This window comes from Colletotrichum fructicola, assembly GCF_000319635.2.
Source record: "Colletotrichum fructicola Nara gc5 chromosome Unknown KSG_Nara_v1_contig06, whole genome shotgun sequence".
Lineage (NCBI taxonomy): Eukaryota > Fungi > Ascomycota > Sordariomycetes > Glomerellales > Glomerellaceae > Colletotrichum > Colletotrichum fructicola.
In genome coordinates, this window is record NW_027094056.1 from 3,946,243 (window position 1) to 3,972,392 (window position 26,150).

Sequence of the window (26,150 nt, forward strand, 5' to 3'; positions counted from 1 at the left end):
AACTCGGCGCAAGTGTCACGGAGTGGTAATACGAGGATTCGGGGCTCCAGTGGCGACGGCGGGAGGCTTGAATCGGGGGGTTGGACGAGGAAGTTCCAAGAGGTCGATGGTTTCGAGCGTCGGACGTGTGATTGCTCAATATGCTGTGTGGTGGTGTAGTCTGTGTTCGCCGAGGTGGCAGTCTCTGGTCGAGGCAGGTTCCCGGGCGCTGGCTCTTTGGGAATCTGATCAGGTGGAGAGGCAGGGGGTGAAACGGGGGAGATTCATGCGAGAAGGGAAGCTCGAAGACGGGAAGGATGGGTCGTCCAATGTGACTCGTGAGTACGGGGAAGTGATGGGTATCGTGTGGAAGAAATGTGGCCTCGAACGGTGCACACGGATGAGCGCGGCGAGAGGTGGTGGTGGTGGTGGTGGTGTGCTGTGTGTGTCGAGCTGCAGTGACCGGGGAGCACGGAGGACGGAATAACGTGGGACGAGAGCGACGAGGATGAGGACGAGGACGAGGGGGATAAAGGCCGCTAAGCAGCTCGAAGGCAGCCGGGGCGACGGGGGTGGCGCCTGAGGGGAGCTGTGGGTGATGGCGAGTGGGCTGGACGAGGGTTGCTCTGCTTGGTACCTTACCTGGAGCCTGGAGGCAAGGCAAGGTACGTCAGGGTCCAGCGACCACCAGATAAGAGTCCAGACAAAAAGTCTACAGAGACGGACGGACGGACGGACGGAGAGCGGGAAAAAAACAGAGAAAAAAGAGAAGTTGATCTGGAAGCAGCATGGAATCTGCAATGGAATGTCTCGGGTTCGGAAGACGAGACGAGACCAGACTACTGTGCCTTAACCTTAGCGCAGCCAAACTCCTACCGCAGTACTACTAAACTTTGAAAGAGAGAAAGCTGCTTCCGCTGTTCCCTCTGCACGTCGCACGGACAAGAACGTTCAAGGACAGTCAAATAGGTAGGTCTGGCAGATTGACATTGGACGCTGCTGCAGTCAGCCCAGCTGTATGTAGCTGTTGCAGCTGCAGTTGGGCAACCGTGGTGCTTTCGTCCTGTTTGCTCGGCAGATGCAAACGGAACCTGCAGCCAGCCTTGCGAGACAAGACAACACATTGAAGCGAGCTGTGTTGGTTAGCTAAGATATGTCTAGCAGTTTGCGACGCGCGGATTCGGAGGCGAAGCACCACCGAAGAATGCTGATATGCGCCGCCGGAGCTGCGACACAATCCAACACGTAAGATGAAGTACATGGTTCATACAAAAACAGAATCATAGACGAATATCATTGTGTGTGTGTGCAGGAGGGCATAACCAATTGCTTCCTTCATCGGGCACCAACCTCATGAGCCCGCATCTATGAATAGCGACAGATAAACATCCATGATCCAGCAGACCGCGCGCCCTCATTCCAATTCCTCCACTCTCCAGGCTAAAACAACTCATCGAACATTTTAGAGTGGTTCCCATCCGCCAACACCACAGACCTCGCACCACCACCGCTGCCAATCGCGGGTGTCCTACTCCCCTTCGAGTCTAGCCCCTTTCAGTTGAGAGCTGAGCACAGCCACCGCTGAAGAATTCGGGGCCCGCGTGGGATGGCCCGTCATCATCTGCATTGCTGAACGACACACACGCACACAAACCTGAAGCAAGCCGCACGGAACGGGGGAACCAAGCAAGATGGTAGACCAGCGCAACACAGACTGCAGCAGTGTCGCAACAACGAACCAAAGCTTCTCCAACTTGATGATCCTCTTCAGCCCAGTGACACCTCGCTTACTCCGGGAAGCCAAGTCCAACATAATAAAGTTCGCAAATCTCACTCACGGTCCTGTTCGCTCCCGGCCGCAGTTTAATTGCCATCAGGACGACCCTGAGTGGGACCGTACTCCAGCTTCAGCCTGCCTTCAGGGCTCGTATTCCGCGACTTTTGAGTTGCAGCGCTCGCAGTTGTTATCTGATCAACTCGGCTCAGGCTGCCATTGCAACCCGCTCAACTATCATCGTGTGCTCAGTCCTCTCACTCAACACACCTCAACCCACCAAGTTCTACAGGCGTCACACATGCATCATGTTCAGGCACCCCGTCACGTTGCTCAACGCTAGCAACCTCCCGCGCCTCGCCAACCTACCTTACATAGGTTCCTTCATGCAGGCCTCCGTCAACTCGGCAGAGCGAACCGCTGCATCTTCACAAATCTCCAAACCGGCGCCGTCCTCTTCCTCTTCGTCCCAAAACCGTCCCCTCGACGTCGATCTTGGTTAAACTGTATCAGCCCCCTTGTCCCAGAACCCCGGCACCACCACCACAACCACCAGCAGACAAGCACTAAACCCCCGTCTTTCTCAGACCACAGAACCACAACGTTCAGACCACTGCAACCGAACAGCTTAAACGGTTCGAATCCTCCTCACTTACAACCCACCCCCACTTGCTCGGCACTTTTTTTTTTTAACTTCTCGAACAACCAAACACTCGCCTCACTTAACCATGTTAGCTCGCAGTCCCGTTCGTCTAGACTAACCGCATAAAAAAAGTGACAGCTCACGGCCCCCAAGTGGCGGTCGCAGATCCAAGCACCCTGCAGCAGTCGCTAGAGAATGAGAGCAGAGCCTCAAGAGCCACTAAGGAATAACCCTATGGTCATACAGATGGATTAGGGGGTTATAACCTGCGTGAAGTGTCTTGATTAATCTATCTACGAGCGCCGGGCGTGCCTGGCTACAAAAACGCGTAGGCGATCCCTTACGTGACATTGGCCAAGGGCCGACTTCCGTCTCGCGAGAGCGGCTGGAACCAAAAGATAACATCCGTCAATCAACATCCGAGTCAACCTTGTGTTCTTTGGCCATACAAAAACTCCGTAGGCTCGCGTCGGGCGGCGGTGAAGCATCACTCTCTGAGCGAAACGTTGGTAGAAAGGTCTGATCTGTGTCGGGACGAGATGTTTTTTTTTTTGTTTCTCCGAGGCAAGTTCGATATCCCAGTGACGGCCTCGAGCATGAGCCGTGCCTGCCTTCGCGTCGATGGACAACAAGCGTGGCCCGTCGCCGACTTCGTGAGCTATCAGCTTTCCGATACTATCATCTCGTGTTTGTGGACGACCTTTTCGGGACGTTTTGGAATTGTTTTGAATTTCTTGACAATGAAGGCTATGCTTTGCATCTCTCGTAGCTTGAGTATCCCATATCATCCGACCATTGAGTGAAAGAGGCGACCAGCGAAGGACTGATCCCTCGGTTCGTTTTGAGAAAAATCGTCTCGTACGGATGTACGCTGAAGCCGAAGTATGCTCCTTCTCTAAGAGTATCTTGAACATTCGGCATAATGGAAGCGCAGTATGTCTCGGGATCGATGTCTTTGTGGAAGGACGTCAGCATGGCGTCTGCCTTGTAGCCAGCCTTCGTGATGATCGAGGTGCTTCCTATCTCGGCGTGGACAGCCTGGTTATATTCGTTGTAGCAGCCGCTCAGCCCAACACCGTCGTCTGGAGTGCCCCAGTAATCTGATTCGGAAGGCTTGCTCAATTCCGGGTCAAGGAGTAGCCCCATGCCGATCGTGTCTGTCGCCCAGATCATGGATTGAACATGATATCGAGGGGAACAGTTGACAGTCATTCCAACAAGCTACGTGCCACGTCAATTACGCTGGGATTCAGATGGAAACAGCGGACCAATCAAATCGATTACCTTGACTTCATCTGTAATAAGATCAAGATACAAGTCGGACCAACAACTCTTACTCCAGTATGGAAGGAAGGGACCCCGTATGCTGGCGTTCATGGTGATGAACCGGTCGTACTTTTTCCATAGATTGTGTGATCGCAGAACCTCTCCCATGGCTCCCAAGTCGAAGCAAGTGTTGTTCCTACTGACGACCCGAATATTTGGTTCTGTGCGTGGCACCATCTCGCTCGCATCCGTCTCGCCATTGAAAATGAAGACGAAATCAGCAGCTGAGTGCAAGCCATGCTCGATAAAAAAGCGGATGTTCTCTCGTGCTTCGTCGGATTCGTAATACGTATAAAGTACCAAAAGTCGATTCGGCGATTTCGTTGTGTCCGGTGTCTTTGGGGGTACGGGAGCCTCCCCATGAGGGTCCTGGTAAACTTGCTGAAGCGATCCATACTAGGAGAAGTCAGTGGTGAATTATGAGCCACGTACTCAAGACCGTGAACATACTAATGACTCTGTCGGCAAGGTAAGAAATAGCAGGGCTGCGGCAATCATCAAAATCATGATTGCGCGGTAGGCAGCAACTCGATAACCTATGTTCGAGAACATTGGAAAGACCAGATAGCCTATGCTATTTCCCCGGAAAGTAAAAAAAAAAAAAAAAAAAGAGCCTCGACAAAAAGAAGTATATCACATGCGGCGAGGGTGCAGAAACGCAGCCTACATATGAGCCTTCGATCTAAAAGATCCCCGACCATACCACGTTACGTATCGCTAGCGGGCATTCTTTCCTCGCCTCCTTTTTTTGTCCTTCCTTTTTTCTTGAACAAACTCACTCAAGCGACTAGCCACGCCCTGAGGAAAGTGCGCTCACTAATCTTGACATCAAAAAGGGGGCATTCTTTTGCCCCAACTTTCGAGACGATACATAGCTTGAGTTGCCCTTGAAAGGGGCGTGTGGCTTGCGGCGGAATGGATGATGTCCGATCCAGCCATCAAGAATCGTACAATACAAACCTTGAATTTTTGTTAGCGCGGTACTTCGTTAGAAGACTGTCTCTCTTTAGCGCCTACTTCAGTCTGTAGGAAACATTCTTTTGTCTTGGAGATAACGAGGCGATTCAGATAGAGAGTGTAATCAACTTTCGAGGATCGTATTATCCTCTTCCCTTCTAACTTTTGCTTCGCAGTTTGTCGCCTGGAGGCGCACCTTGTTGACTGCCTTATGACTCTCACGGGGAAATACTCGAGGGCCAGGATGGGTCACAGAGAAACCTCTATGGTCACTTATGGGGTATATGAAATCCAGTTTATGCGAGAAAGACGGTGTCAACTGGTTTGCCAGGAGAAGAAGGGTCAGCATACCACCGTCTACTATCACCCAACACATACACAGAGGAGCCAGAGAAACAAGGGGAACAAAATCCGATAACTCTTGTGCTGTCGTTGATCAAGGGAGGGATAGACTCCACCAATTGACTGCCAAGGGAGCTTTTAGTGAACCCCGGCCGCCCTGGATTCTTTCCGCACCAACAAGGCGTAAATCGAGGCGTAAATAAGCACGCGATTCCCATTCCGAATCAGTAAATTGATTCTAGATTCATTAGTGGCCATGCCGGGAGACAGGTGAGGAATGGCAGCACGACAGCCTCATGCCAAATGCGTGTGTGTGGAAAAGCCCGACAAGGGAGCTGAAAAAGAGAGGACTTAGGAGACGGCTGATAGCACAAAGAGGCGCGTCCTCCGTCGCGCCATCTGATTACAGTGCTGGCTTCAAATAACAAGAAGAGACACACACAAGAAGTATAAGAGAAGTGGGCTTAAAGCTCGACTGGGATCGTCGAAAATCCATGATTTGATTGCATAAAGTATCAATCCCATTATTGCTGACACATTCGCCCGGTTACAGTCCATTCTCTTTACAGTTCACTTGTTCTTACCATGGTCTCCATCGTGGGGTTCAAGTTAACCAGTAAGCATCCTTTTTGGGACCATGGCAAGTTTAAGCGGAAGCATCGCACTCAGTTGATAACATCGTCGTTTTCATTTTGCTACTGACAATCTGGAAGATATTCAAGGTACGACTTTGTTGGATCGACCGGTCCTTCTTTTGCAATCCACTGACATGGTTTAATCCAGGAAAACACCTCGGAGCACAGCGGCTACCTTGCAAGGCGTGGTGGTGTTCAGAATGTCCTCGTCGGAGACGATTTCTACACCTCAGATGCTCTGAGTGCACGTCAACCCCGAGAAAGCAGCAACGTCGCCGTCATCATCGAGACGGACATCACAAAAGTGCCTAATCTGGTGCCCATCGTACTTCATTTTGCCATGGTGCTGGGACCTACCTGGCCGGTAGTTCTCATGACACTTGAAGCAAATTGGAACCCTCCCGACTCTCCCGCCTTCAAACGCCTGATGGACGACAACCAGATACGGGTGATATTCCTTCCATCAGAGACAAGCTTGTCAGAGCACCACTCGGTTTCTGTGTTCCTCACATCACCTTGGCTTTGGGAACAACTGTATTCCTTCAATCGGGTGCTGTTGTTTCAAGCGGACAGCATAATATGCTCCAAATCTCCAATGAAAATCGAGGACTTCTTCGAGTGGGATTTGATTGGGGCTCCCATCGCTCCTCAATTCGGCCACGGTTACAACGGCGGCTTGTCGTTGCGTAACCCGAAGTTGATGTTCAATATTACCAGTGATCCAGACGTTGCTCTCGGTGCAAACGAATTTGAGGATCAATGGTTTGACGCAAAAGTCAGGGAACGCAGTGGGAAGTTGCCAACCCCGGAACAGGCCATGAAGTTTGCGGTGGAGACCATGTACCACGAGAAGCCTTTGGGATACCATCAACCACACCGATGGCAACAGGGAAATCTGGACGAAATAGCTGAGTGGTGCCCAGAGATTAGCTTATTGCAAGGAGGTGGTCATTTCTTCCGGTAGTCAATAAGTCGGGTTGCAATAATAAAGTTAAGTTAGTTAACAGGATGAAATATGTCGTGACATTTTAAATCAGTTCTCTGGTTGCTACCTTGCACAGGATCGGGCACGGAGTGGTGAGAACATCACGATTTGGAGCAACTTCTGCTCCCCACTCCGACACACCCTTTTTTCTTTTTCTTTTTTATCTCTTCCTTCCAGAACCGCGCTGTTTGTGCAGCGTTCTATTTCCTGCTCAATTTTCACAATGTCTGGTATCCAGACCTGAACCTATGAGCATCAAAACATGCATCTATTGAATGAACAGGGAACCTAAAACCTTAAAACTACCGTGGGCAATAAAGGGATAGAAATCATCCGTGCATCCTCAAGATACTGCATAGTAACTGACACAACCAGTATCAATCATGCCGAAGATGCATTCCAGCAACCATCCAACCCCGTACTCGTCGGCATTTGGCCCCATCCAAGGAACCCCTTCGTTCGCTCCTCGACTCCTCTCCCAGGGAAGAACGAATCCAAGTCGGTTGCGTGGGAATCCACCCGCCTCACCTCATCAGTACTCGAACGTGAGATGGTCTCTGCTACCAAAAGCATCATGCTCCCAGACCGATGTGCCGCGGATTAACAGAGATCTGATATAACACACCATCGCCGTCGCCAAACCACCTTCAGGCGAGCGGGTGCATGATCCCCCAAGGAAGCATATGCGCATAGGGTACACCGCAGACGCCAGCCAATGCAAGCAAGCAAGCCCTGGCTCTCCCCCTCACTTGCGAAAACCTTCGAGGGTTCAGGGCGCAGTCAGTCAGCGAAACAGCAGCTTCGCAAATCGTGAACCACCCGAAAAAACGCCCGTCATCTAGCAGCGGCGGCCCACTACATGCCGAGCGTGACAGCCGTCACCGTCTCATGTCTCTCACATCGTGCGGTACTCCACGCACAGGCATTACATTCAGCAGTGAGATGTTAGCGATCACGTCTGAACAACAACCCGGCTCCCGCCTCATCTTCCGATTCGTCTTCTATGCCAGTGCCATAAGATGGTCGGCCTCTCCCAGTATTACGCCGTTCCGGATTCCCACGGGACTTCACCGCCAGTATTCCTCAAAAGCTTCGCGCCATTCAGACCTTCTGCATCAGCAAATGCCTTCTCCCCCTTACCAAGTATCCTCCCAAGATGACCAACCCTTCCCACACCCTCAGAAAAACACCAGGTCCAAATGCCTCTTGTCGTCCGTGTACCTCTCCTTCAGCTCCTTGCGCGACAGCCACCTCGCAAGCGGCATCATCGTGTCCTTCATGTCCATCACCCCGCGCTTCTTCGAGTCGATGTGCGACGCGTCGACGACCACGCGCTGCACCTTGTCCAGGCACAGCGCGCCGTTGTCCGCGAGCTCCATCAGCCGCGCCGGCGTGCCGACCGCGATGCCCGTCCTCGTGCCCTGGAGGAACTTGACCTGCTCCTCGACCTTCATGTGTTTTGCAAACTGTGATAGCCGTTAGTGAAACCGTCGTGATTAACAAAACAAGGAGAGGGCAAGACTGACCAGCTTCGCCACGGTGCTCTTCTTCGTCTGGAACCCCCTCACGGCCCTCACAATGTCCGCCGCCCTCAGCCCCGCGCCCGCGACGATGATGGTGTGCGGCGTGCCCTTCTTCTCCGGCGCCGTGGGCAGCTTCTCCGGCTTCTCGGCGAACTTTTCCAGGAACGCCGCCAGCTTGTCCGTGGACCGGGGTTCCGTCCATGACGTGGTGTCCTTGATCGCATTTGCTGCGTGTGTGTGTAAGCGTTGGTACATTCTCTACCTCTCCTCGCGTGAGAGGAACATGAAGTGAGTGAGATGCGACGGAGAGAAAAACTCACCTGAGAGGGACAGATCGGAAATCTCGACGGGGCTGAGGTCCGTCGCGAACCGCGCGAGCTTCTGCGCGGTGTAGTCCGCCAGCAGCTGGTTGTCCATGACGGCGAAGGACTCGTTGATGCCCAGCTCCTCGTTGAGCAGCGTCTCGTCGACGGTGTAGGCCGACTTCTTCTTCTTCTTCTTGCGCTCGCCGTCCTGGTCGGGGGCCGCCGCTCTCTTCTTGGAGTTGGACATGGTTTTGTTTATTCGGGGAGGACTTTCTTGCTGTTGTGGTTTGGTTCAGTGGCGAGGTGAAGTGGAAAATTGCAGGTCAATGATGGATATCAAGATCTTGGTGAAGGTTGTTGAATGAGACTGAAGGTGTCGCCGCTGAGACGAAAAATTCAGACCCATGTCGGGGAAAAATCAGTTTCGCACTGTGGGACCACGCATCTGGGGGGTTGGAGCGTGGACCAGGCCGCTGGACTTGACCGCTAAAAGGTGCACAGTGCGGCAGGTAGGAAGGCTAAAGCGGCCGGTGACATGCCGTGGCAACTCGACTTCGTGGACTCGACTTCATGTTGGCGACCCCAAAATCAGGCAACACCTCAGACTGAGGTTTCGGAAAATGACACTGAGTCCGTTTAAAATGTGATTCTACAGATAAGATAGTTTTCGAAATTTGAAAAAAGCCCGAGTACCTTGAACAATGAGTGGTCTACGTAGACACAGCCAGCCGGCCATCGTCTAAGCCAGTCAAATGAGGTATAGAAACACAGATATCCCGAACGTATGAGCAGCATGCCCGAGGAAATTTCGGCCTGCTCTTTTCATCTGAGGTTATGAACACATGGCTCTCATAAAAGCATTAGATATTTCATGGGTTACCTTTCACATTTTCTGCGTATACGTAGCTGTACCATGCAGTATTCTTCACGTTTGCAACCAGCCTAAAGCCAGGAGAAGTAGTGGGAAGAAAAGAAGCAACAAGTGACTTAATGAGAGCCGATGCGAGGCAATGATAGCTATGAAGACCATGGAGAATACAACAGAGCCATATGATATAAAGCTCATATAGCACAATCAAAATGCGTAGTCTCTCCACTGCAACCAAGTTCACATACTAGACCTTCGTACTCGCTCCACTGTCTTCTAGCACTCGCAACGACAGCCTCAATTCTCACCAGATAACCGCAGAATGTATAACACCGGCAGGTATCAGTACCTCCTCATTTGCCAACAGTACTACCCATGCAATGCAACCACCTCCAAAAAAGCCATGCATCACCACAAAACCCCCGCCGCCGCCGCCGCCGCCGCCCATCCTCCGGCGCGAAATCCCTACCGGAACCGCTGGTCCCCACACCCAGGCCGCCGAACAGGCCGCATCCACCACCCCCCTTTCCATCTGGTGCAGCGTGCCTCCGACCGCCTCGGCGGCCCCCCACAAAATTTTCACGCGCGCTGGGCTGCTGGGGCTCCCTTATCCCCCCACTCCGACGACTCAGATAAGAGATTTTTTTGCCCAGCGCCGTCTCGTCGTCCGCCGGCCTGCCTACCTTCGTTGCGTCCCTCAACCCAAACCATTTTTCCTTACCAAAATTTCCGGGGCGGCATTCGCGTTTCTATACTCCACCAAGTCGGCCGAACACGTCCTCTCGCAGACCCAATTCGTCTCTGAACCGATTGAATCACCCGCCGCCGGTTAAGACACCACAATGGCCTCCGCCGAGCTCTCCAAGAAGCGCAAGCGCGCCGACGACGACGCCGCCACCGCGAAGAAGTCCAAGTCCGACAAGAAGGACAAGAAGGAGAAGAAGGAAAAGAAGGCCAAGGCTGTTTCCACCGAAGACGAGACCACCGCCCCTGCGACCGACGAGTTCATCGCGCTCGAGGAGTCCAAGAAGGACAAGAAGGAGCGCAAGCGCAAGGAGAAGGAGGCCCGCAAGGCCGCCGCCGCTGCCGAGGAGCAAGAGGAGCCGGTAGACGTCTCGGCCATGGACGTCGATCCGCCCGCCGACGGCGAGAAGAAGAAGAAGAAGGACAAGAAGAGTAAAAAGGCCAAGACGGAGGAGGAGGAGGCTGCTCCCGCGGAAGAGGAGGTGAAGGAGGAGAAGAAGAGCAAGAAGGAGAAGAAGGACAAGAAGAAGGAGGCCAAGGCCAAGGAGGAGACCAAGCCCGAGACGAACGGCGAGGAAAAGTCCAAGAAGAAGGACAAGAAGAGCAAAAAGACCAAGGAGGAGCCAACTGCCCCGGCACCGGCGCCGGCTGCCGAGGAGCAGGCGGCGGAGGAAGAGCCCGCCGAGGGCGGCAAGAGGGAGAAGTACATCGTCTTCGTCGGTGAGTCTCTCCCCTTTCCAAGACACCTGCGAGCACTTCCCAAATACTAACCACACCGTCCCCAGGAAACCTGCCCTACACCGCGAACAAGGAATCCATCCGCGCGCACTTCTCCGCCTACAACCCCTCCGCCGTCCGCTGCCTCAACAAGGACAACAACCCCAACGTCTGCCGCGGCATCGCCTTCCTCGAGTTCTCCAACGGCTCCAACATGCGCACCTGCCTCGACAAGATGCACCACACCGAGTTCGACGACGGGCTGTCGCCCGCGCGCAGGATCAACCTCGAGCTTTCGTATGTACTCCCGTCTCCCGTCTCCCGTCTCCCCTCTCTGTCTCTGCCACAACGGAACCCCTATGCTAACCATGACTCCTTTCGCACAGCGCCGGCGGTGGCGGCAAGAGCAAGTTCCGACGCGAAAAGATCAAGTCCCGCAACGTGCAGCTCGACGAGAACCGCGTGAAGCGCATGCAGAAGGAGGAGGAGTACAAGAAGCAGAGGGTGTCGGAGGGTGGTAGCAACACCCAGCAGGATAGCATCCACCCGAGCCGTCTCGCCTTGATGCACCAGTAATTAGTTGGGAGTTTTCCGCAAAATGTATGATTCATAATTAGCAGCAGGTGTCTGGGCAGAGACAGAGAGAGAGCTCTTGTATACACTCTTGACAGCTTCAGGCAGGATCAGGATTAGGACTCAGAAAAGTTTTTTTTGTTTCAACGGCACGCAGGGCAATTCACACACGTTGGTCTCTAAGCCCTTTTTGTTTTGTTGCAATAGCTGCAGGTTCCAGTCTAGATACCAAAGGGCACTTGCAATGACAATCAATTCTCAAGGCGAAGCTCGTATCCCGTCCCGACCCCAATATCTAGTTCCTCCATGAAAAAAGAAGTGTGTGTGTGTTTGTGACTGTGTGTGCTATCTACAGAAAAGCTTGGGATATCCTTTGTGTGATGAGATGCAAAGCTTGCCTGCTACCAACGAACCCCCTCCCTGACATTTGCAGCAACTCTCTTTGATCTTTTCCGATGATAAGGAGGGAAAAAAGAGCGACAACAAAAAACCACCACCATTCCTGACACCGCCACACCTATCTGAAAGATACTCTCATGTCCAGCACACACAAGCGCGGGCTGAGCAAGTGTGTAATAATCGGGGGTCGTTGCCGTCATTGCAGGCTATGCTTAGCTCGGCCGTCATGTGGGGTGCTTCCGAAAAGTATTGGTTGTTTCCTCCAGGATAAGCGCAAGGCGCGGGTCGAGCAACATGGTTGAGCCCTGACGGTCAGGTAGTGAAGATCGGTTCATGTAATCCACCCCGATACGCCGTTTCCAATGTTTAACCCGCAACGCTCAAGTTCAATTGACGTGTTCACAAAATCGTGCACTTGGACTTCTTCTTCTGCTGAGGAACAGGCCTGGGGTTGAGGACAGCACTGGGAGGAATTAGCAGGTTGGTGGTGGTAGGCTGTAATTATTGAGACGTACCGGATAGCCTCGTCGAAAACACTCTTGAGATTTCTCTGCGTCAGGGCAGAGCACTCCAGGTACTTGTGTGCCTTGATTTCCTTGGCGCAGATCAGAGCTTGATCGTACGACACTGGCTCCATGCGCTTCTGGCGAAGAGACTCGAGGGTGTTGGGGTCTTCTCTCAGATCCAGCTTGGTGCCGACGAGGATGATGGGGATGTTGGGCGCGTGATGGTCGATCTCGGGGTACCACTGCGCATGATTAGTGCTGATCTCCACGCGGTGAGGCTGCAGGATGTCATACCTTGGCCTTGACGTTGTCAAAGGATGGCGGGCTGACGATGGAGAAGCAGATGAGGAAAACGTCGGTCTGGGGGTAGGAGAGCGGGCGCAGTCTGTCGTAATCCTCCTGACCGGCAGTATCCCACAATCCCAAGCTAATTGGCTTTCCATCGACCATGACACTCGCAGAGTAGTTGTCGAAGCTGTTCCGGTTGTTAGATTGAGTCTTGCCGTCGATCGAGGACGCGAGGCTTACACAGTGGGGATGTACTCGCCGGGGAAGGCGTTCGTTGTGTAGGAAATGAGCAAACATGTCTTTCCGCATCGTTAGCTGGCAGTCGGAAGACGCGATGCTGGTCGAGACTCACCTTTCCGACGGCACCGTCACCCGTCACCACACACTGAGATGATCATTAGCCTTTTACTGCCACCGGGCGCTGTCGAGATGGCGATCGCGACGAACCTTCAGCGACTGAACTCCTGGCTGAGCCATTTCTGTGATATTTTGAAGAATGCGTGATTCGATTCTACGACAGTATCTAGCGCGAATAGAGTTCGCGGGTTAGGAAGGGCGGCGTCGAATTGGGGACCGATCCGAAAGGGGAGACGGCGAGATCAAGTGTGACGCAAGGTTGCTGAGTTGGAGGGACAAGGGAAAATGGCTGGATGTTTCTCGGCAGCAGCCCTCGGACCTTGGTGCTAGGAGCTCGCAATTATTGGTGTGAGGTATAGGATGGTCTGGTATAGTAAGGTGCGGGATGGCACGATGTGGGCGGCGACGAACGTTGTGTCGAACAAACGGAGCGGAATGCGTTGCAGATGGTAGGGTGTCGATTGAGCGAGTCTCGAGCGGTCGGTCAGCGACGGGAAACGATGGCTCTGTGGGCGGTCGGCGGGAATGGTGTGTGATGTAAGGTAAGGTGAGGTAGGCAGAGCAAGGAGAGAGGCAAGATGCAGAACAGAGCAGAGCAGACACAAACTGCGCGGCAGCAGCCTCAGCAAAAGACAGTTGCGGAGTCTAAGCTCTGGTGGGTTCCCTGGGCTGCATAAAAAGTCGAGGTCAGAAATGTTTTGACACAGCGGAAGGAATTAGTGCCGCAGGAGGTGAAGCTGGAAGGGTGATAACGGTACCCTGTATATCTAACCTTCTTCTCAGGCAAAGAAAGTGGGGATGGGGGCAATTGGGAAACCTGAGGGAAGGGAAGTGGAGGGGGTCGGGGTGGGAATCGGTTTAGGTAGAGTCGCAGCGCGGTAGGGTCGTCGTATGGTCCAGTCTGGTCTGGTCTGGTCCCCGTCTGCTTTGGGTGCTGACCTGGTGCGCGGGTGGTGCGGTGCTGTGCTGGGTGTTGGTGGTGCTGGTTGGTGCTGATGCTTGGTGTTTGGCGCTGGTGGTGGCACTCGCTGCACAGTACCTGCTGCTGCTGTCTGAAGTAGTGGCCGGGGCAGGCAGGCACAACCAGGCAGTCGATTGGGGGTGGGAGGAGGAGCGGACGGGCAGGAAGGGGACAGGCAGGCGGGTAGGCCAGGGGGGAGGAGAGGCGAGGGTCACGAAGGATAATGGCTGGAGGAGAGAGAGAGAGAGGCAGAGGTGAGGTGGGATAGCTTACCGTTTGGCAAGAGGGAGAGAATGACTCTGTTGTCGTGCGCAAGTCAGTTGGATGTTGGAGTTTGGCCGTTGTTGGAAAAAAGGACGACGGGCGAGATGGATAGGTAGATGTCGAGGAGACAAAGGCGACGAAGCAGAAACAAAAGGCGAGAACAGACGCTTCGAGTGTGGAGGGGGAAAGGATGGGAGGGTGCTGCAGCAGTTGGTGGTGGTGGTAGTGGTAGTGGTGGTGGTTAGAGACGGCGACAGCGAGCAGACGGACGGCGGTACAGCCAGATGGAGTGTGGACCAGGTACAGAGGGCAAGGGGAGCACAGCGATAGGTACCCGGGACTGAAGGGAAACAGCCGTACAGACTGCTACCCAGGCAAAGTACACCCAGCAGAACTGCGTAGTACTTGCGGACCCAGGCAGGTTCGGGTTCAGGATGGCACGTACCGGTGTGCGGTCTGCGATGCGATGCGATGCGATGCGCTGCAGCGTGTGGTGCGGTGCGGGCAGCAAGGAGCTCCTGGCTGCAACAGTTTCGGCGTCAAGGCGCTTTATCCCAATGGGAAGACGAGAGGAGACGGTGGCGGCGAAACGATGATGGTGGTGGGCAGACAAACAGAGCAGCAGAGCAGCAGACGGATTGCAGTGCAGTCTGGTAAGGCAACGCAAGCAAGGCAAGGTATTGTATGGCAAGGTACCTAAGGTAGGTATGGGGAAAAGGGGACCGGACGAATGATGCAGATGCAGCCCGGCGGCAGAGGTAATTAGGTACTTTGGGACAGTGTACCGTACTTCGTAGTGGATGAGGGATGCAGCAGATGCGGATTGTGGTGCACAAGGCGAGACGAGGCGAGGCGAAGATGAGACCAGCGGCGCGCTGATGACTGTTGCTGCACGGCACTGGCCTTTTGGTAAGGCAAGGCAGGGCACGTAGCCACCATCCAAGGTACCTTATTACGCGGGCAGGTGAAGAACGGCGCTGGTTGATGATGCTTGGTTTGGTTGCTTGGGTGCTCGAAACCACCTTACGCAGTAGTAGTAAGTATTGGTCGGGACTTGGTATGACTTGGGATTGGATGCTGCGCTGGACTGGAAAAGGAGAATTGTCTCGATTGGTGATAAAGATCCGGCAGGCGGGCACGGTGCCGGAGCCAGTGTGCCAGGAGCAGGACGGGAGGGTGTGGAAGTGGATTTCAGGATGGGAATTGAATCTTTACGTACATCACATCCCACACTACTGCTGCAACCTGAGTGGATGTCGATTGTGCTTCTGTGGCCCTGTGGATGCCGATAGTCTTAAGTGTGGATGATGTTGAAGACGTTGAGGCCTGGCTGGTGGTACGAGGACCGAAGCATGCGCCGACGTTCTGACAGCCTTGCAGAGTCTGCCAATTGCAAGACATCTACGGATAAGGTATCTCACCTGTGGAAGACGAGAGGCTGGTTGTGGTCCATGTGAATCAAATCAAAACCGGTGGTTGGAAGTCGCGGTGGAGGCCGTTCCTTCCTTCCAGTCGGTTAGGAGAACCGTAAGGCATCTCGAGGCGCATCCAGGCACAGACGCCGATGCTGGCCACTCAAAGCCGACAATGATGCTGACGATGCTGCAAGGAACTAACTAACCTTACCTTACCTCGCTTTGGTTCGATAGTGTAGCCTCTTAGCACCGGATATCAGAGACGGGCGACTGGAATTGGCAGCACACTGGCGGAGAAAAAAACAGCAACAAATCACGGCATGAAGCTGCATTCTTGCCGGTTCACTGGCTGGCAGTCTCAGGCTTCTTGCTGGGAAAAGTGTTCTACAAAACACCCCGCTACTGCCGCTGCCACTGCCGCCCGTTCTGGGTCTGACTGCACTTGCAGTTGAGACTCGATCAAGATTTTGTCGCTTTGATTGGCTACAGTTCAACGACAGCCATCTTGGAATGGACAAATGACGGTATCAAGTCTGACGGCGCGCGATTCGGGGATACTCAGCAACGAACCATGGAACAATATTGACGTTGACATTGGTGCAGTGCGTCTGTGTGGCCTACGGCAATCTACCACGACGGCTTCCACTTCTCGAAAGCTGTCCGATGATGGCCGCCCAAGAGAACTCTGCTGTTCATCAGACCAAAGTGTGTTCAAGGTTAGCCTCTCGCAATGTGTTTCGCGCCAACCAGCTGTCATGAGATTTATAGGCCATGTGCGATGATGCAAGCCGACAGTGACACTGACAGACGCGATCCAGGAACGCAACGACCTGAATGGGTGACAGTCCACGTACGGCGGCAGCGAGGTGGTGTAAGGCAACACCAAGCAACAGGAGGCAAGTGCTGGTTGCAACATCCAGCATTCTGCCTGTGAGCTGCCACTAACTGGACTGGTGGTCGCCGCCACTCGTCGGCCACGAGATCGGATGTGTGTTCCATGCGCACTGGTGAATGAGAGCCTCGATACTTGATCCCTGAAGGCCCCCCATCGATCAATCTTCACTCCTCCCGTTTGTCTGCCAATGGCCGGTTTCTCACTTGAATCGGGGCGGACCACCGTTTCTGGGAGGCATGGGAGGGGGTTCTTTCCCTTCGCAGTGTTCTTGCTGGACATCCATGGCAGGGAGGCCAGCACCAGATAAGCGGGTCTGTGGCCCAAAGGGGCATGGCTCCGGCCCGTCCATCCAACTGGGAGACTTTGCGAGACTTGCGAGGGGTTGGTCGTGGTAACTGCCAGTCGCGCCAACCGCACCAGAAACATGTTAGCACCTGCCATGTGCTGCCTCCGGCTCGACGTCGCTTCAATGTTTCGACGACTCGTCGCCTCTGCTCTCCTCCTCTCTGCTCCTCTCCCAAGCCTCCTTTGTTTCTTGTCCGTCTCCATCGCTGTCTCCAGTCCACCACGGTCCATGGCCATCACCACCACCATTACTACCACCATGAGGACGGCCAACGAAAAAATGTGCCATGTCTCCAGCCCTTCTTTGCTGCTGGTTTGGGGGGCTTCTACCAAGAGGGTGAGGAGGAGGCGACGAACAAAAAAAAAACCCAGACCAACAACAAGAGGTCCGTCCCCCTCGCCGCCCGCCCCAGACTCTCTTTGAGTGAGTTCAAGCGCCACTTGACGCATCTCTTGTTACAATCTGCAGTCTCTGATGGAACACCCGAGGAACGTTTTGAAGCTCCTTCTTTCCGCCTTCCAGCCCGTGTCCACCATGCCTGCTTTCAAGGGGTGCCCAGTCACTGGCCACACCATACCTTACCACAACCACTTACACACCCGCCCATCTTCATATTTCACCTTTGCACGCGAAAGACGAGGCTCCGCAGCAGTGAGATTGACGAGCCCAAGGCGGAAGGACCGCTGGTCTGATTTGCTGGGAATTGCAACGGTCCATGGCTCTATTGATTCCAACCGCCGACCAGCCCACATACCCGACCGGCCATGCCTCGTCGTTCGTCCGCCAGGCACGGATATTGAGTCGGCTCCATCCATCATCCTAGTCGCAATCCCCCTTCGCGCCACCTCTTCGCCGTCCACTCCAGTCATTCGCTGTGGGGGCCCTGTCCGCCGCTGTTCCGGCCGTCCACACCAGCCGCCTTCGGAGTCCATCCGGCTGCCATCAAGCACACCTTGTTGCTGACTTTCTCTGATCCCGCCAGCCCGTCCTATGTCTTCCTTGCCCAGCAACTCCTGTCAAGTTGAAAGAAACAATCGTCAGATCATCCGTTTGCTTGGCGGCTACATTCCCGGCCATCACGACGTTTCCCTGGCTCTCGAGAGCACCGCCCTTGGGGCCTGCTCAGGGCTGTCATGGAACGTCAAGAACCAGGGCATGTGTTTCCTCGAAACATTCAGAGGTCTCATCCGTACCTCGTCTTCGAACCGACCCAACTTGTTGCGTGCCGCACAGATCACTTTCTCACATGTAACCGCACCTGTTTCCTCATGCGCCTGATTACGCACTACAGCACCACGGACGTCGTCACATCGCCGTGGCTTGCATGCGAAATGCACAGCATCGTCGGCCTTGCAGTCAGTTCGTTATCTGCAACGATTATCGAGATGAGCTTCGCAATGCTGCATTCGCCAATGCAACCTGACGGTGGGCATCCGGTTTGAGAATCGGAAAACGACTGGCATTTCTTCCAAACGGGTTCTAGTGGCCTTCTATGGATGCAAGGTGGTTGCATTACACTTTGCGAGCTAGACGAGCTGTCTTGCTTTGCTTTTTCTCAACTTCTTTGCTCAGCGAGCTTCACGTACTGCGCCGCAACTTCCTTTACTACCTCCTCAGCAGTTGCAAACCTGCGTCCAAGTAGCTTCTCGCCGTCGGAGGCATCCGTCGGAATGCTCACAGTTGGCTGCACGCCGCTGTCACTGAGAATGCCCTTTTCAAACGCCTCGGGGAACGCCTTCTTCGCGATTTCCCTTCCCTCTTCGAAATCGAGATGTTGAGAGAGGATGACAGACTGGCCGCCCGAAACAGACGGGGACAGCGCAATGACATGCGCGTCTGCTAGATCACCAACCGAGATGTAACCCGTGTTAATGGGGTAGTCGCGCGTGCCGCCTACTAAGAAGTAAAGCAAGGCATTGTTGGAGCCTGACAGAATAGCTTCTGTCGACGTGGCAAGTTCCTCGTGGCCCAAGACCCAGCCGGGCATAATCGATATGAGGTCAAATGACGGACGGTGCTCCTTTATCCAATTCTCAGAGGCTTCGAGGGCGGCAGTCTTGCTGGCGCTGTACGGGTCCTCGTACGGAGGAATGGGCCACGGAAGTCGGGATTGTCCGGTGAAAGCTGGTCGATCCAAACCCTCGCCCCGGAAGCATGACCTCGGCATGATGGCCACAATGGAGCTTGTCACAACGATCCGCTTTACTGTGTCGTTGGCATGCGATAATGCGCTCTGAAGCATGCCTAGGACGCCTTGCACGGCAGGTTCGACGTAGATCTCGTCTTCTCTTCCCAGGCCGCCGTCAGGTTGGAACTTGACCACGGGAGACGCACAATGGATGATGTATTTGGCGCCCTTGACTGCCTCATCGAAGGCGCCCACTGTGGTAAAGTCCGGGACGACAGCCCATTGTAGCTGTGAGTCTGACGGTTCGAGGTCACGCAGACTTGGCGCTGCTAGAATCTTCTTGATGCCTGACTGGGACCGAACGGCACATCGAACGCGATATCCAGCTCTCAAGGTTGACAGAAGTGTTCTGAAGCCCACAAAGCCGGTTGCACCGGTCAAGAGTACGAGATCGCCTGACATTGTGTAGAAAGAGGGCGTTGAACAAGATTGTTCAACACGTAGGTCTGGTAAGTTTCTGGCTGCTGTATGCGTCCATATGGTCAAGAAACGCCCCCTCAACTAATAGTCAAATATTGTTTAGGGTTACAAGAGAGGTAAGTAAGATATGAGATCTGGGCATCTGTAATTCACTACACTGGCCAAAGAGCGGACATACCGTAAATACGGCATAGATGAAGACAACGTTATGGTATCAGTCTACTGGATTCCTCATCCTCACACAGAAGTCCATTTTACTCCAGCTGAATTTGCCTGGAGGAGATGTCGTCGTATTTGTAAGACACTGGCTTCATTGGCTAGTGAGACCCCGACCTGCAGCCGAAAATTTACGGGCTCCTACACTGTTGATGCAACATGCCAAAGTCCGGATTGAACTGCGTGAGAACAGACGGCTTTACTGCTAAGTCCGAGATTGAAGACCATATCTTGATTTTGTAAGCGAGGATGCTTGGTGTAAGCACTTATGGTGGTCTACGCTGATGGGATTGAGGACCGACCCGTGTTGGATGGCATGGAAGTTGGGGGCGATTTGCACCAAGGTTTCGGGAGTTTAATCTTGACTGAAAAGATCCTCCTAGCAGGGCTGAGTGTTCTTTTTTTGGAGTTCAGCGCACTGAATATGTTCGCAATGCTGATTTTCTCGAGAACGAGAACGAGATGTGGGGAGTGAAAGACGAGGTGGTGTGGTGTGGCATGATAAAGGCCGCGAGGTAATCAGTCTTAAGCTTAGTTGAGACCTATCCCACTAAAGTTTGACAGGTCGGCGGTGGAAACCGCAAGGTCTGTAGCGACCTCGGGCTGGAGGTGCGACGAAACGATGCCGAATCGATATCATCGGAATGTTTCTCCTCAATGAAGCACATGTCGTCCTCGGAATCATCTGCCCAGCTTAGCTCCATCGTCAAGACCTCAACGACTCAAGAATCGCCCCTCGTTTTCGGGTTCCAGAAGCTGTACGGTCGAAGAAGAAAACAAGAAGCCGCAGGTTATTCCAGAAGCACAACCCTTGCCTCCGATTGACTTTCTGCTGCACGAACTTCAGTCAACCCTTAGTAATGGATAGAGTTCTCGGCGCGCCGGACAACTGAAGCCCGGCCGGAAGAGATCCATGTTGATGGAGGTGAGGCGTGCCGGTGGGTGGGGCCGAGAGAAAACATGGCCCGTGCGCACCCTGCTTGTTTGACGACATCCCGTCGAAGCTGGGCGCGTCGATTCAGTCGCGTCTGTGTCTGGCCGCGGGGGATGTGAGTGAACTACCAGTATTGCAATCCACACACCGACGACCAACACAACTCCACCGGCACGCTGACTCCGTATCGCGGCCGTGATGCCACGGATTGAATCAGTTTTTCAGCTCTAGGCCTCACACACATCCCCCTCCTACAAAGCTAAACCGACGACGAAAGCGAGGGTGTAGCACCCCATCGCAACACACACACCGCGACAATGTCGTTCAACACACCCACCACCGGCCGCGACGGCGCCTCCTTCCTCTCTGACGACGATGACCCCCTCTTCTCCTCCGCGATCATGGACACGCACACAGGCCGCCTCAACGCAGCAGCACGCACCCCGACGGCCCGCGGCCGCGCCTTCAGCCTGGACCCGCCCTCCAGCCGCGCATCCCTGCAGACGCCCTCGAACCCGCCCCCGCTGCGCTCCTCGCTGCGTAGCTCGGCGTACCGCGGCGTCCCCGGCACGCCGGGCCTCTCGGCCTCGGGGCGGCGCAGTTTGGCAGCCACGCCGCATGCGCGGGCGGCGTACCGCACGATCGACCAGCGGCGCGCGGCGGCGCTCACGCCCGGCGGGAAGAAGCGAAGGGAAAGCATACGCCCGAGGCGGGAGAGCATGTTTGATGTGCTGAGGGGTCTTAGTAGGGTGGCGAAGCACGATACGCAGGCGATCGCGTCGAGTTCGTCGCCGAGCGAGAATGGGGCGACGGGGCGCGCGACGAGTTTGCCGATTCGGAACCGGAGTTTTGCGTATGACGAGGAGGATGATGATGACGACGAGCTGCCGATTGATCGGCCGAGGTTGTCGCTGCCGCTGGATGTGGACGAGGATGATGATGAGGATTTGGTGCCGCCGCGGCTGAGCGATGTGAATGACGAGAATGCGACTATCGAGTTCTCGCGACGGGCGTACACGGAGCAGAATAGCCGGCTGTCGATGGGGGATGTGAGGGAGTACCGGGACTATGGGGATTTGGACGATGACGATGATGGGGGCGGGTTTGACCCGGGCTTTGTTGATTTTGACGAGGACGGCAGGGAGAGGGAGCGGAGTCTTGAGAGGTGAGAGCCCAACGATTATTCCAAGAGGAGGAAGAAGACGGTGATGCTGACGATTATGTCTAGGATCGAGGAGGACGCGACGAGGCGGGAGACGCTGATCCCGGCGCGGGAGAGCGACTTCGGGTTCCAGGTGCCCGTGGACGCGGACGCGGACCAGACGACGTTCATGATGGCCGTCGAGGGGCAGAGCTCGCCGGCGCGGCCGCTGCCCGAGATCACGGACGAGCAGCCGTCCATTAACATCGGCCCGCTGCCCGGCGACCAGCCGCCGCCTGCGTTCGGGGACTTTGAGGACTACGGGCCGGCGTACGATCTGCGCAGCTCGAGCCCGGAGGACTACGGACCGCCGGCGCCGGAGGAGGACGGGATGGACCTCACTGGCGTGGACGCGGATGCGACGGAGGAGGAGGGCGGCGAGACGAGTGTGCATCTCGAGCAGAGGCGGAAGCAGCTGTCGAAGAAGGGGCTCAAGCTGTCTAGGTATGGTGTGGAGTACCCCTCGCTGCCGCCTGCGGTGGTGAAGAGGCTGGCGGGGACGTTTGCCAAGTCGAGCGGCATCACGAAGACGAAGATCAGCCCGGAGGCGCTGGCGGAGATTCAGCGGGCCTCGGACTGGTTTTTTGAGCAGCTTGGGGACGATCTTTCTGCGTACGCGAAGCACGCGAAGAGGAAGACGATTGACGAGAGTGATATGCTTACACTCATGCGAAGGTATGTTGCCCCTGAGGAGAAACATGGTGGCCCCCGTTTTGGGTATCTACTTTTTTTCTTCGTCACAGATTTTACATGTGTGGTTCTGATATTTTACATTTACAGACAACGCCAGACCAACTCGACGACCACGCCCTTCTCCCTGGCACAGAGACATCTGCCCCGGGAGCTGTTGCAGGAGTTGAGAATGCCCAAACCATTACCGCCCGCTGAGCCTAGGAAGAAGCGGCGCTCCACAAAAGGCGGCGGCGAGGATGGGAGCTGAGACTGATTGAGTCTAAATCTACCAGTGCTTGTTCATGCGAACCCGGCGGGAGATGTCGGAAGCAGGCTTCTTGACGACCATCCACAACATGATGGACGTCGCAAAGGCGAGGCCATACCTATGATTAATGTCAGCATATACCTATGGAAATCAGGAACGGAAAGGGAGGAATACCATGTAAATATGTACTGGGCATGGTTGTTCCGCAGGTTCACTTCTGCGGCTCTGCCGATGGGAATGCCCCTGGACTTGAGGTCGACGATACGGAAGAACTCGTGCTCTGCGCGAGCGTAAGCATGCTGTACAAAAGAACGAATCACAACAAAAACATACCCATAGTAGCCTCAATCCATACCGGTTGACTGCCCGTGAGCTCCGCCATCTGGTGAACGTCGGGGAAGAAGAACTCCCACCTATCCGGCCTGTTCTCGGGCGTGAACATGTTCTTCGTCCACGGCTCCCGCAGCAGGCCCTCGACGGTGACCTCCCCCCGCGGCAGCCCGTACGGCCGCTTGCCCTGCTCCGCCATGGCCTTGCTGATCCACCCGCGGTTCACCAGCACCGTCGTGCCGTCGCCCTCGCGCTCGAGCGGCGTGACGACCATGTAGCCCTGCTCGCCCTCCCACATGCGCGGGCCGATGAGCATCTCCTTGTCGTGGCGGAAGCGGCCGGTGGCGTAGACGCGGCGGTAGTCGAACTCGCTGACGGCGTCCGGGTCGATGCGCGGCGGGAGGGGCAGCGGGTCGCGGACGAGGCGGTCCTCGTACTTTGCGATCAGCTTCGTCTTCCAGTCCAGGCGCTGGACCTGCCATGTGCCGAGGACGAAGGCCGTCACGGGGATGAGGGCGAGGATGATGAGTCCCGGCCCGTGGCGCCGGCCGGTGCGGACGAGGTCGGGGGGGTTGTCTACTATCGAGTGGAAGTCGGGGCCCGGTTGGACGTCGGCGCGGCGGGGGGTTGTGTGGAATGGGCGGCGGGAGGAGGGTGCTGGTTGAGATGGTGGTTTTTGGCGTGATGATGCGCGGAGGGCGATTGACTTTAGGCATAGGTTTGTCGTGGGCATTGGCGCCCGGAGGAGAGCTCGTGGTATTGGCGGCGGCATTGTGACTGTTGTTGGCGGGAGGACGACCGCTGTGTTGGCCAAAAGTGAAGCTTTCCGCAAAGCTCTGAATGAGGTCAGGACGATTTGGATTTTTGGGGTCTCGATGTGCCCCCCTGTAAGGTACCTCCAGCAGTTGCCCCGAGAGGAGCTGCAGCGCGGGAGGTTCGGTGGCGTGGCGTTGGGTGTGGGGTTCCCTTGGGGTGGTGTGTGTGGTGTAGGCCTTGCCGGATTGGTGCTGTCTCGGACGGAAAGCGGAAAGGGAGGACGCAACGGACGACACCTTGTCCCTTGTCATCATTGCATGTGCGTTTTTGATATCTCGTCTGCGGGATCACATTCACTATTACAGTGTTTGACTCAAACTGACAGACGAAAACTTGCGGTGAATTTCGAAGCTTCAACGGATCATTGCGACTCTGGAAGCGTTTGGAGAAGCTCTATTAAAGGCAGCACAGAGCTGTTCACATCTCAAGCTTCAGATTCTCCAGTCTTCTACGCCCCAACATTTGCGCCAACAGCTTCGATATCGCGCCATGTTCTTCACGGGAAGCTTGCAAGAGGGCATCGCCTCTGCGCTTCAGCAGAGCAAATGCGTATTTTGCTTCGTGACAGGTGAGCTCAACCACGCCGACGACGCAGCGACCACTCACTCACATACCCACAGATGAGCAGGAAGAGAGCCAGCGCTGGGAGACCGAGTATCTCACCGAGGACTCTGTAAGTCTCTCATCTCAACCCATTTCAGCCATGATCTCACACATACCAGGTCGCTACTCTGCTCCAAGATGAAGCAGTCGCCCTGCGTCTGAAGCAGGGCTCAGAGGAGGCAGGCTTCCTGGCCGCCATCTTCCCCCTACCCAATACGCCTACCGTGGTGGTCATCAAGAACGGCGACTTGAAGGAGTACATCGTCGCAGGCACCACCAAAGACGAGTTTGTCCGACGTCTGACGACTGCGTTCCGCGGCGCTCAGGGCCAGCCCGCCGCAGCGCAACCTGCCCAGCCGGCTCCCGCCCCGGCGCCGGCAGCTCAGCCGGCCGACGACCTGTACGACGAGGAGCCATATTCCGCCCCTCAAACTACCACCCAGACCCAACCGCAGACCACTGAACCCACCTCGGCAGCAAACGCCCAGACAGACCGCGAGCGCGAAAACGCCCGCGCCCTCCAAGCCGTCCTCGCCGAGCGCGCCGTCCGTCTCGAGGCAGAGCGCGCCGAGAACGAGCGCAAGGCCAAGGAGGCCCGCGCCGCGAGGGCGGAGGCCGACAACTCCAAGCAGGCGGCGGACACCCGCAATCACAAGGAGGCCCTCAAGAAGGCGCGCCAGGAGGCGGCCGAGGAAAAGGCGCGTATCCTCAAGAAGATCGAGGACGACCGTGCCGAGCGCCGGGCCAAGGCCGCCCAGCGGGCCGCGCTGCGGGAGAAGGAGGCCGAGCCGAAGCTGGGGGACGTCGCTGCGGCGCTGACGAGGTCTGAGTCGAGCTCCCTGGCGCCGGGGAAGTCTGCCTCGAGCGGTATGACTGCCCTGCAGGTGAGGCTCCTGGACGGGTCGACGATCCGCAACCGGTTCCCGAGCGGGAAGAAGATGGCCGAGGTCAGGAAGTGGGTGGACGAGGCGCGGACGGATGGGAGCAAGGAGCCTTACCGGTTCAAGGTTGTGCTTGCGCCGCTGCCTAGCCGGAAGATTGACGACACCGAGGAGGGCAAGAGTCTTGCGGACTTGGGGCTCTCGCCTTCGTCCACGCTGGTCCTGGCGCCTGTCGGGGCGCATGTTAGTGCGTACGAGGACGAGGGCTTGGGAGGCATGCTGGTCACGTTCTTGATGATGCCGCTGTCGTTGCTGCAATGGCTCTGGGGACTGATTACCGGTGTGTTTTCTGGTCTCGGCAGGAGGAACGAAGAGGGGGCGGCGGAGCCGGTCACGGTTAGAGAGCAGCGGAAGGGCAGGTTCTCGCAGTTTGAGAATGCGGATGATCGGAGGGGGGACCAACAGTTCTACAACGGCAACTCGGTAAGTGCAAATTTCCACCGTTGGGAGGGCACGAGGCGGATGCTAATCCTTGCAGACCAACTTTGAGCCACGACCTGACGAGAAGAAGGATGAGTGAGTGGGCGAGGTCACGACGAGCAACAACTTGGATGAGGTAAAAACACAGGTTGGCGAGTGGGAATTTCCATCTATTGTACACCTAGGAGATGTAATATACTTTCGAGAAAGCCCCTCATTCTGAAAATGCTTCCGCCAATGCAAAATGCCCGTGATGAATCAACCCCATTGGAGCAGGCCTTGAGCCCACACGCTCCTTTGTTGATATTTTGGTTCCCATTTCCGTTGTGTTACATTAAG

At 55.4% G+C, this 26,150-nt stretch overlaps 10 protein-coding genes across 10 annotated transcripts; 4 read left to right on the top strand and 6 right to left on the bottom strand.

Moving 5' to 3' along the window:
- Positions 1–3,143: 3,143 nt before the first annotated feature.
- CGGC5_v011332 (uncharacterized protein) lies at positions 3,144–4,229 on the bottom strand (the record flags this gene model as incomplete). Its single annotated transcript, XM_032032828.2, has 3 exons — positions 3,144–3,617; positions 3,681–4,118; positions 4,173–4,229. The coding sequence occupies 3 exons, from the start codon at positions 4,227–4,229 to the stop codon at positions 3,144–3,146; spliced, it is 969 nt and encodes a 322-aa protein (XP_031887802.2).
- Positions 4,230–5,606: 1,377 nt separating this feature from the next.
- CGGC5_v011333 (uncharacterized protein) lies at positions 5,607–6,620 on the top strand (the record flags this gene model as incomplete). The annotated part of the gene is made up of 4 exons (XM_066152517.1): positions 5,607–5,637; positions 5,735–5,743; positions 5,805–5,849; positions 5,890–6,620. 4 exons carry the CDS (start codon positions 5,607–5,609, stop codon positions 6,618–6,620), a joined length of 816 nt encoding a protein of 271 aa, XP_066008166.1.
- A 1,199-nt stretch (positions 6,621–7,819) lies between these two features.
- Positions 7,820–8,716, bottom strand: CSM1 (Protein CMS1; the record flags this gene model as incomplete). Its single annotated transcript, XM_032032825.1, has 3 exons — positions 7,820–8,107; positions 8,168–8,391; positions 8,485–8,716. 3 exons carry the CDS (start codon positions 8,714–8,716, stop codon positions 7,820–7,822), a joined length of 744 nt encoding a protein of 247 aa, XP_031888028.1.
- A 1,463-nt stretch (positions 8,717–10,179) lies between these two features.
- Positions 10,180–11,374, top strand: CGGC5_v011335 (putative RNA-binding protein; the record flags this gene model as incomplete). The annotated part of the gene is made up of 3 exons (XM_032032823.1): positions 10,180–10,801; positions 10,867–11,095; positions 11,185–11,374. 3 exons carry the CDS (start codon positions 10,180–10,182, stop codon positions 11,372–11,374), a joined length of 1,041 nt encoding a protein of 346 aa, XP_031887856.1.
- A 795-nt stretch (positions 11,375–12,169) lies between these two features.
- Positions 12,170–13,041, bottom strand: ced-10 (Ras-related protein ced-10; the record flags this gene model as incomplete). The annotated part of the gene is made up of 6 exons (XM_032032822.1): positions 12,170–12,233; positions 12,286–12,518; positions 12,571–12,751; positions 12,805–12,863; positions 12,917–12,949; positions 13,012–13,041. 6 exons carry the CDS (start codon positions 13,039–13,041, stop codon positions 12,170–12,172), a joined length of 600 nt encoding a protein of 199 aa, XP_031888021.1.
- A 206-nt stretch (positions 13,042–13,247) lies between these two features.
- Positions 13,248–15,085, bottom strand: CGGC5_v011337 (uncharacterized protein; the record flags this gene model as incomplete). Its single annotated transcript, XM_066152518.1, has 4 exons — positions 13,248–13,590; positions 14,156–14,181; positions 14,592–14,668; positions 14,932–15,085. The coding sequence occupies 4 exons, from the start codon at positions 15,083–15,085 to the stop codon at positions 13,248–13,250; spliced, it is 600 nt and encodes a 199-aa protein (XP_066008271.1).
- A 3,272-nt stretch (positions 15,086–18,357) lies between these two features.
- CGGC5_v011338 (putative uncharacterized oxidoreductase) lies at positions 18,358–19,392 on the bottom strand (the record flags this gene model as incomplete). Its single annotated transcript, XM_032032821.1, has 1 exon — positions 18,358–19,392. The coding sequence occupies one exon, from the start codon at positions 19,390–19,392 to the stop codon at positions 18,358–18,360; it is 1,035 nt and encodes a 344-aa protein (XP_031888022.1).
- Positions 19,393–20,877: 1,485 nt separating this feature from the next.
- cnp20 (Inner kinetochore subunit cnp20) lies at positions 20,878–22,701 on the top strand (the record flags this gene model as incomplete). The annotated part of the gene is made up of 3 exons (XM_032032820.1): positions 20,878–21,725; positions 21,789–22,436; positions 22,542–22,701. 3 exons carry the CDS (start codon positions 20,878–20,880, stop codon positions 22,699–22,701), a joined length of 1,656 nt encoding a protein of 551 aa, XP_031888023.1.
- An 18-nt stretch (positions 22,702–22,719) lies between these two features.
- On the bottom strand, positions 22,720–23,803 carry shy1 (Cytochrome oxidase assembly protein shy1; the record flags this gene model as incomplete). Its single annotated transcript, XM_032032819.1, has 3 exons — positions 22,720–22,819; positions 22,876–22,981; positions 23,035–23,803. The coding sequence occupies 3 exons, from the start codon at positions 23,801–23,803 to the stop codon at positions 22,720–22,722; spliced, it is 975 nt and encodes a 324-aa protein (XP_031888024.1).
- A 533-nt stretch (positions 23,804–24,336) lies between these two features.
- Positions 24,337–25,911, top strand: ubxn-4 (UBX domain-containing protein 4; the record flags this gene model as incomplete). Its single annotated transcript, XM_032032818.1, has 4 exons — positions 24,337–24,415; positions 24,468–24,520; positions 24,570–25,814; positions 25,870–25,911. The coding sequence occupies 4 exons, from the start codon at positions 24,337–24,339 to the stop codon at positions 25,909–25,911; spliced, it is 1,419 nt and encodes a 472-aa protein (XP_031888025.1).
- Between the last annotated feature and the right edge of the window lie 239 nt (positions 25,912–26,150).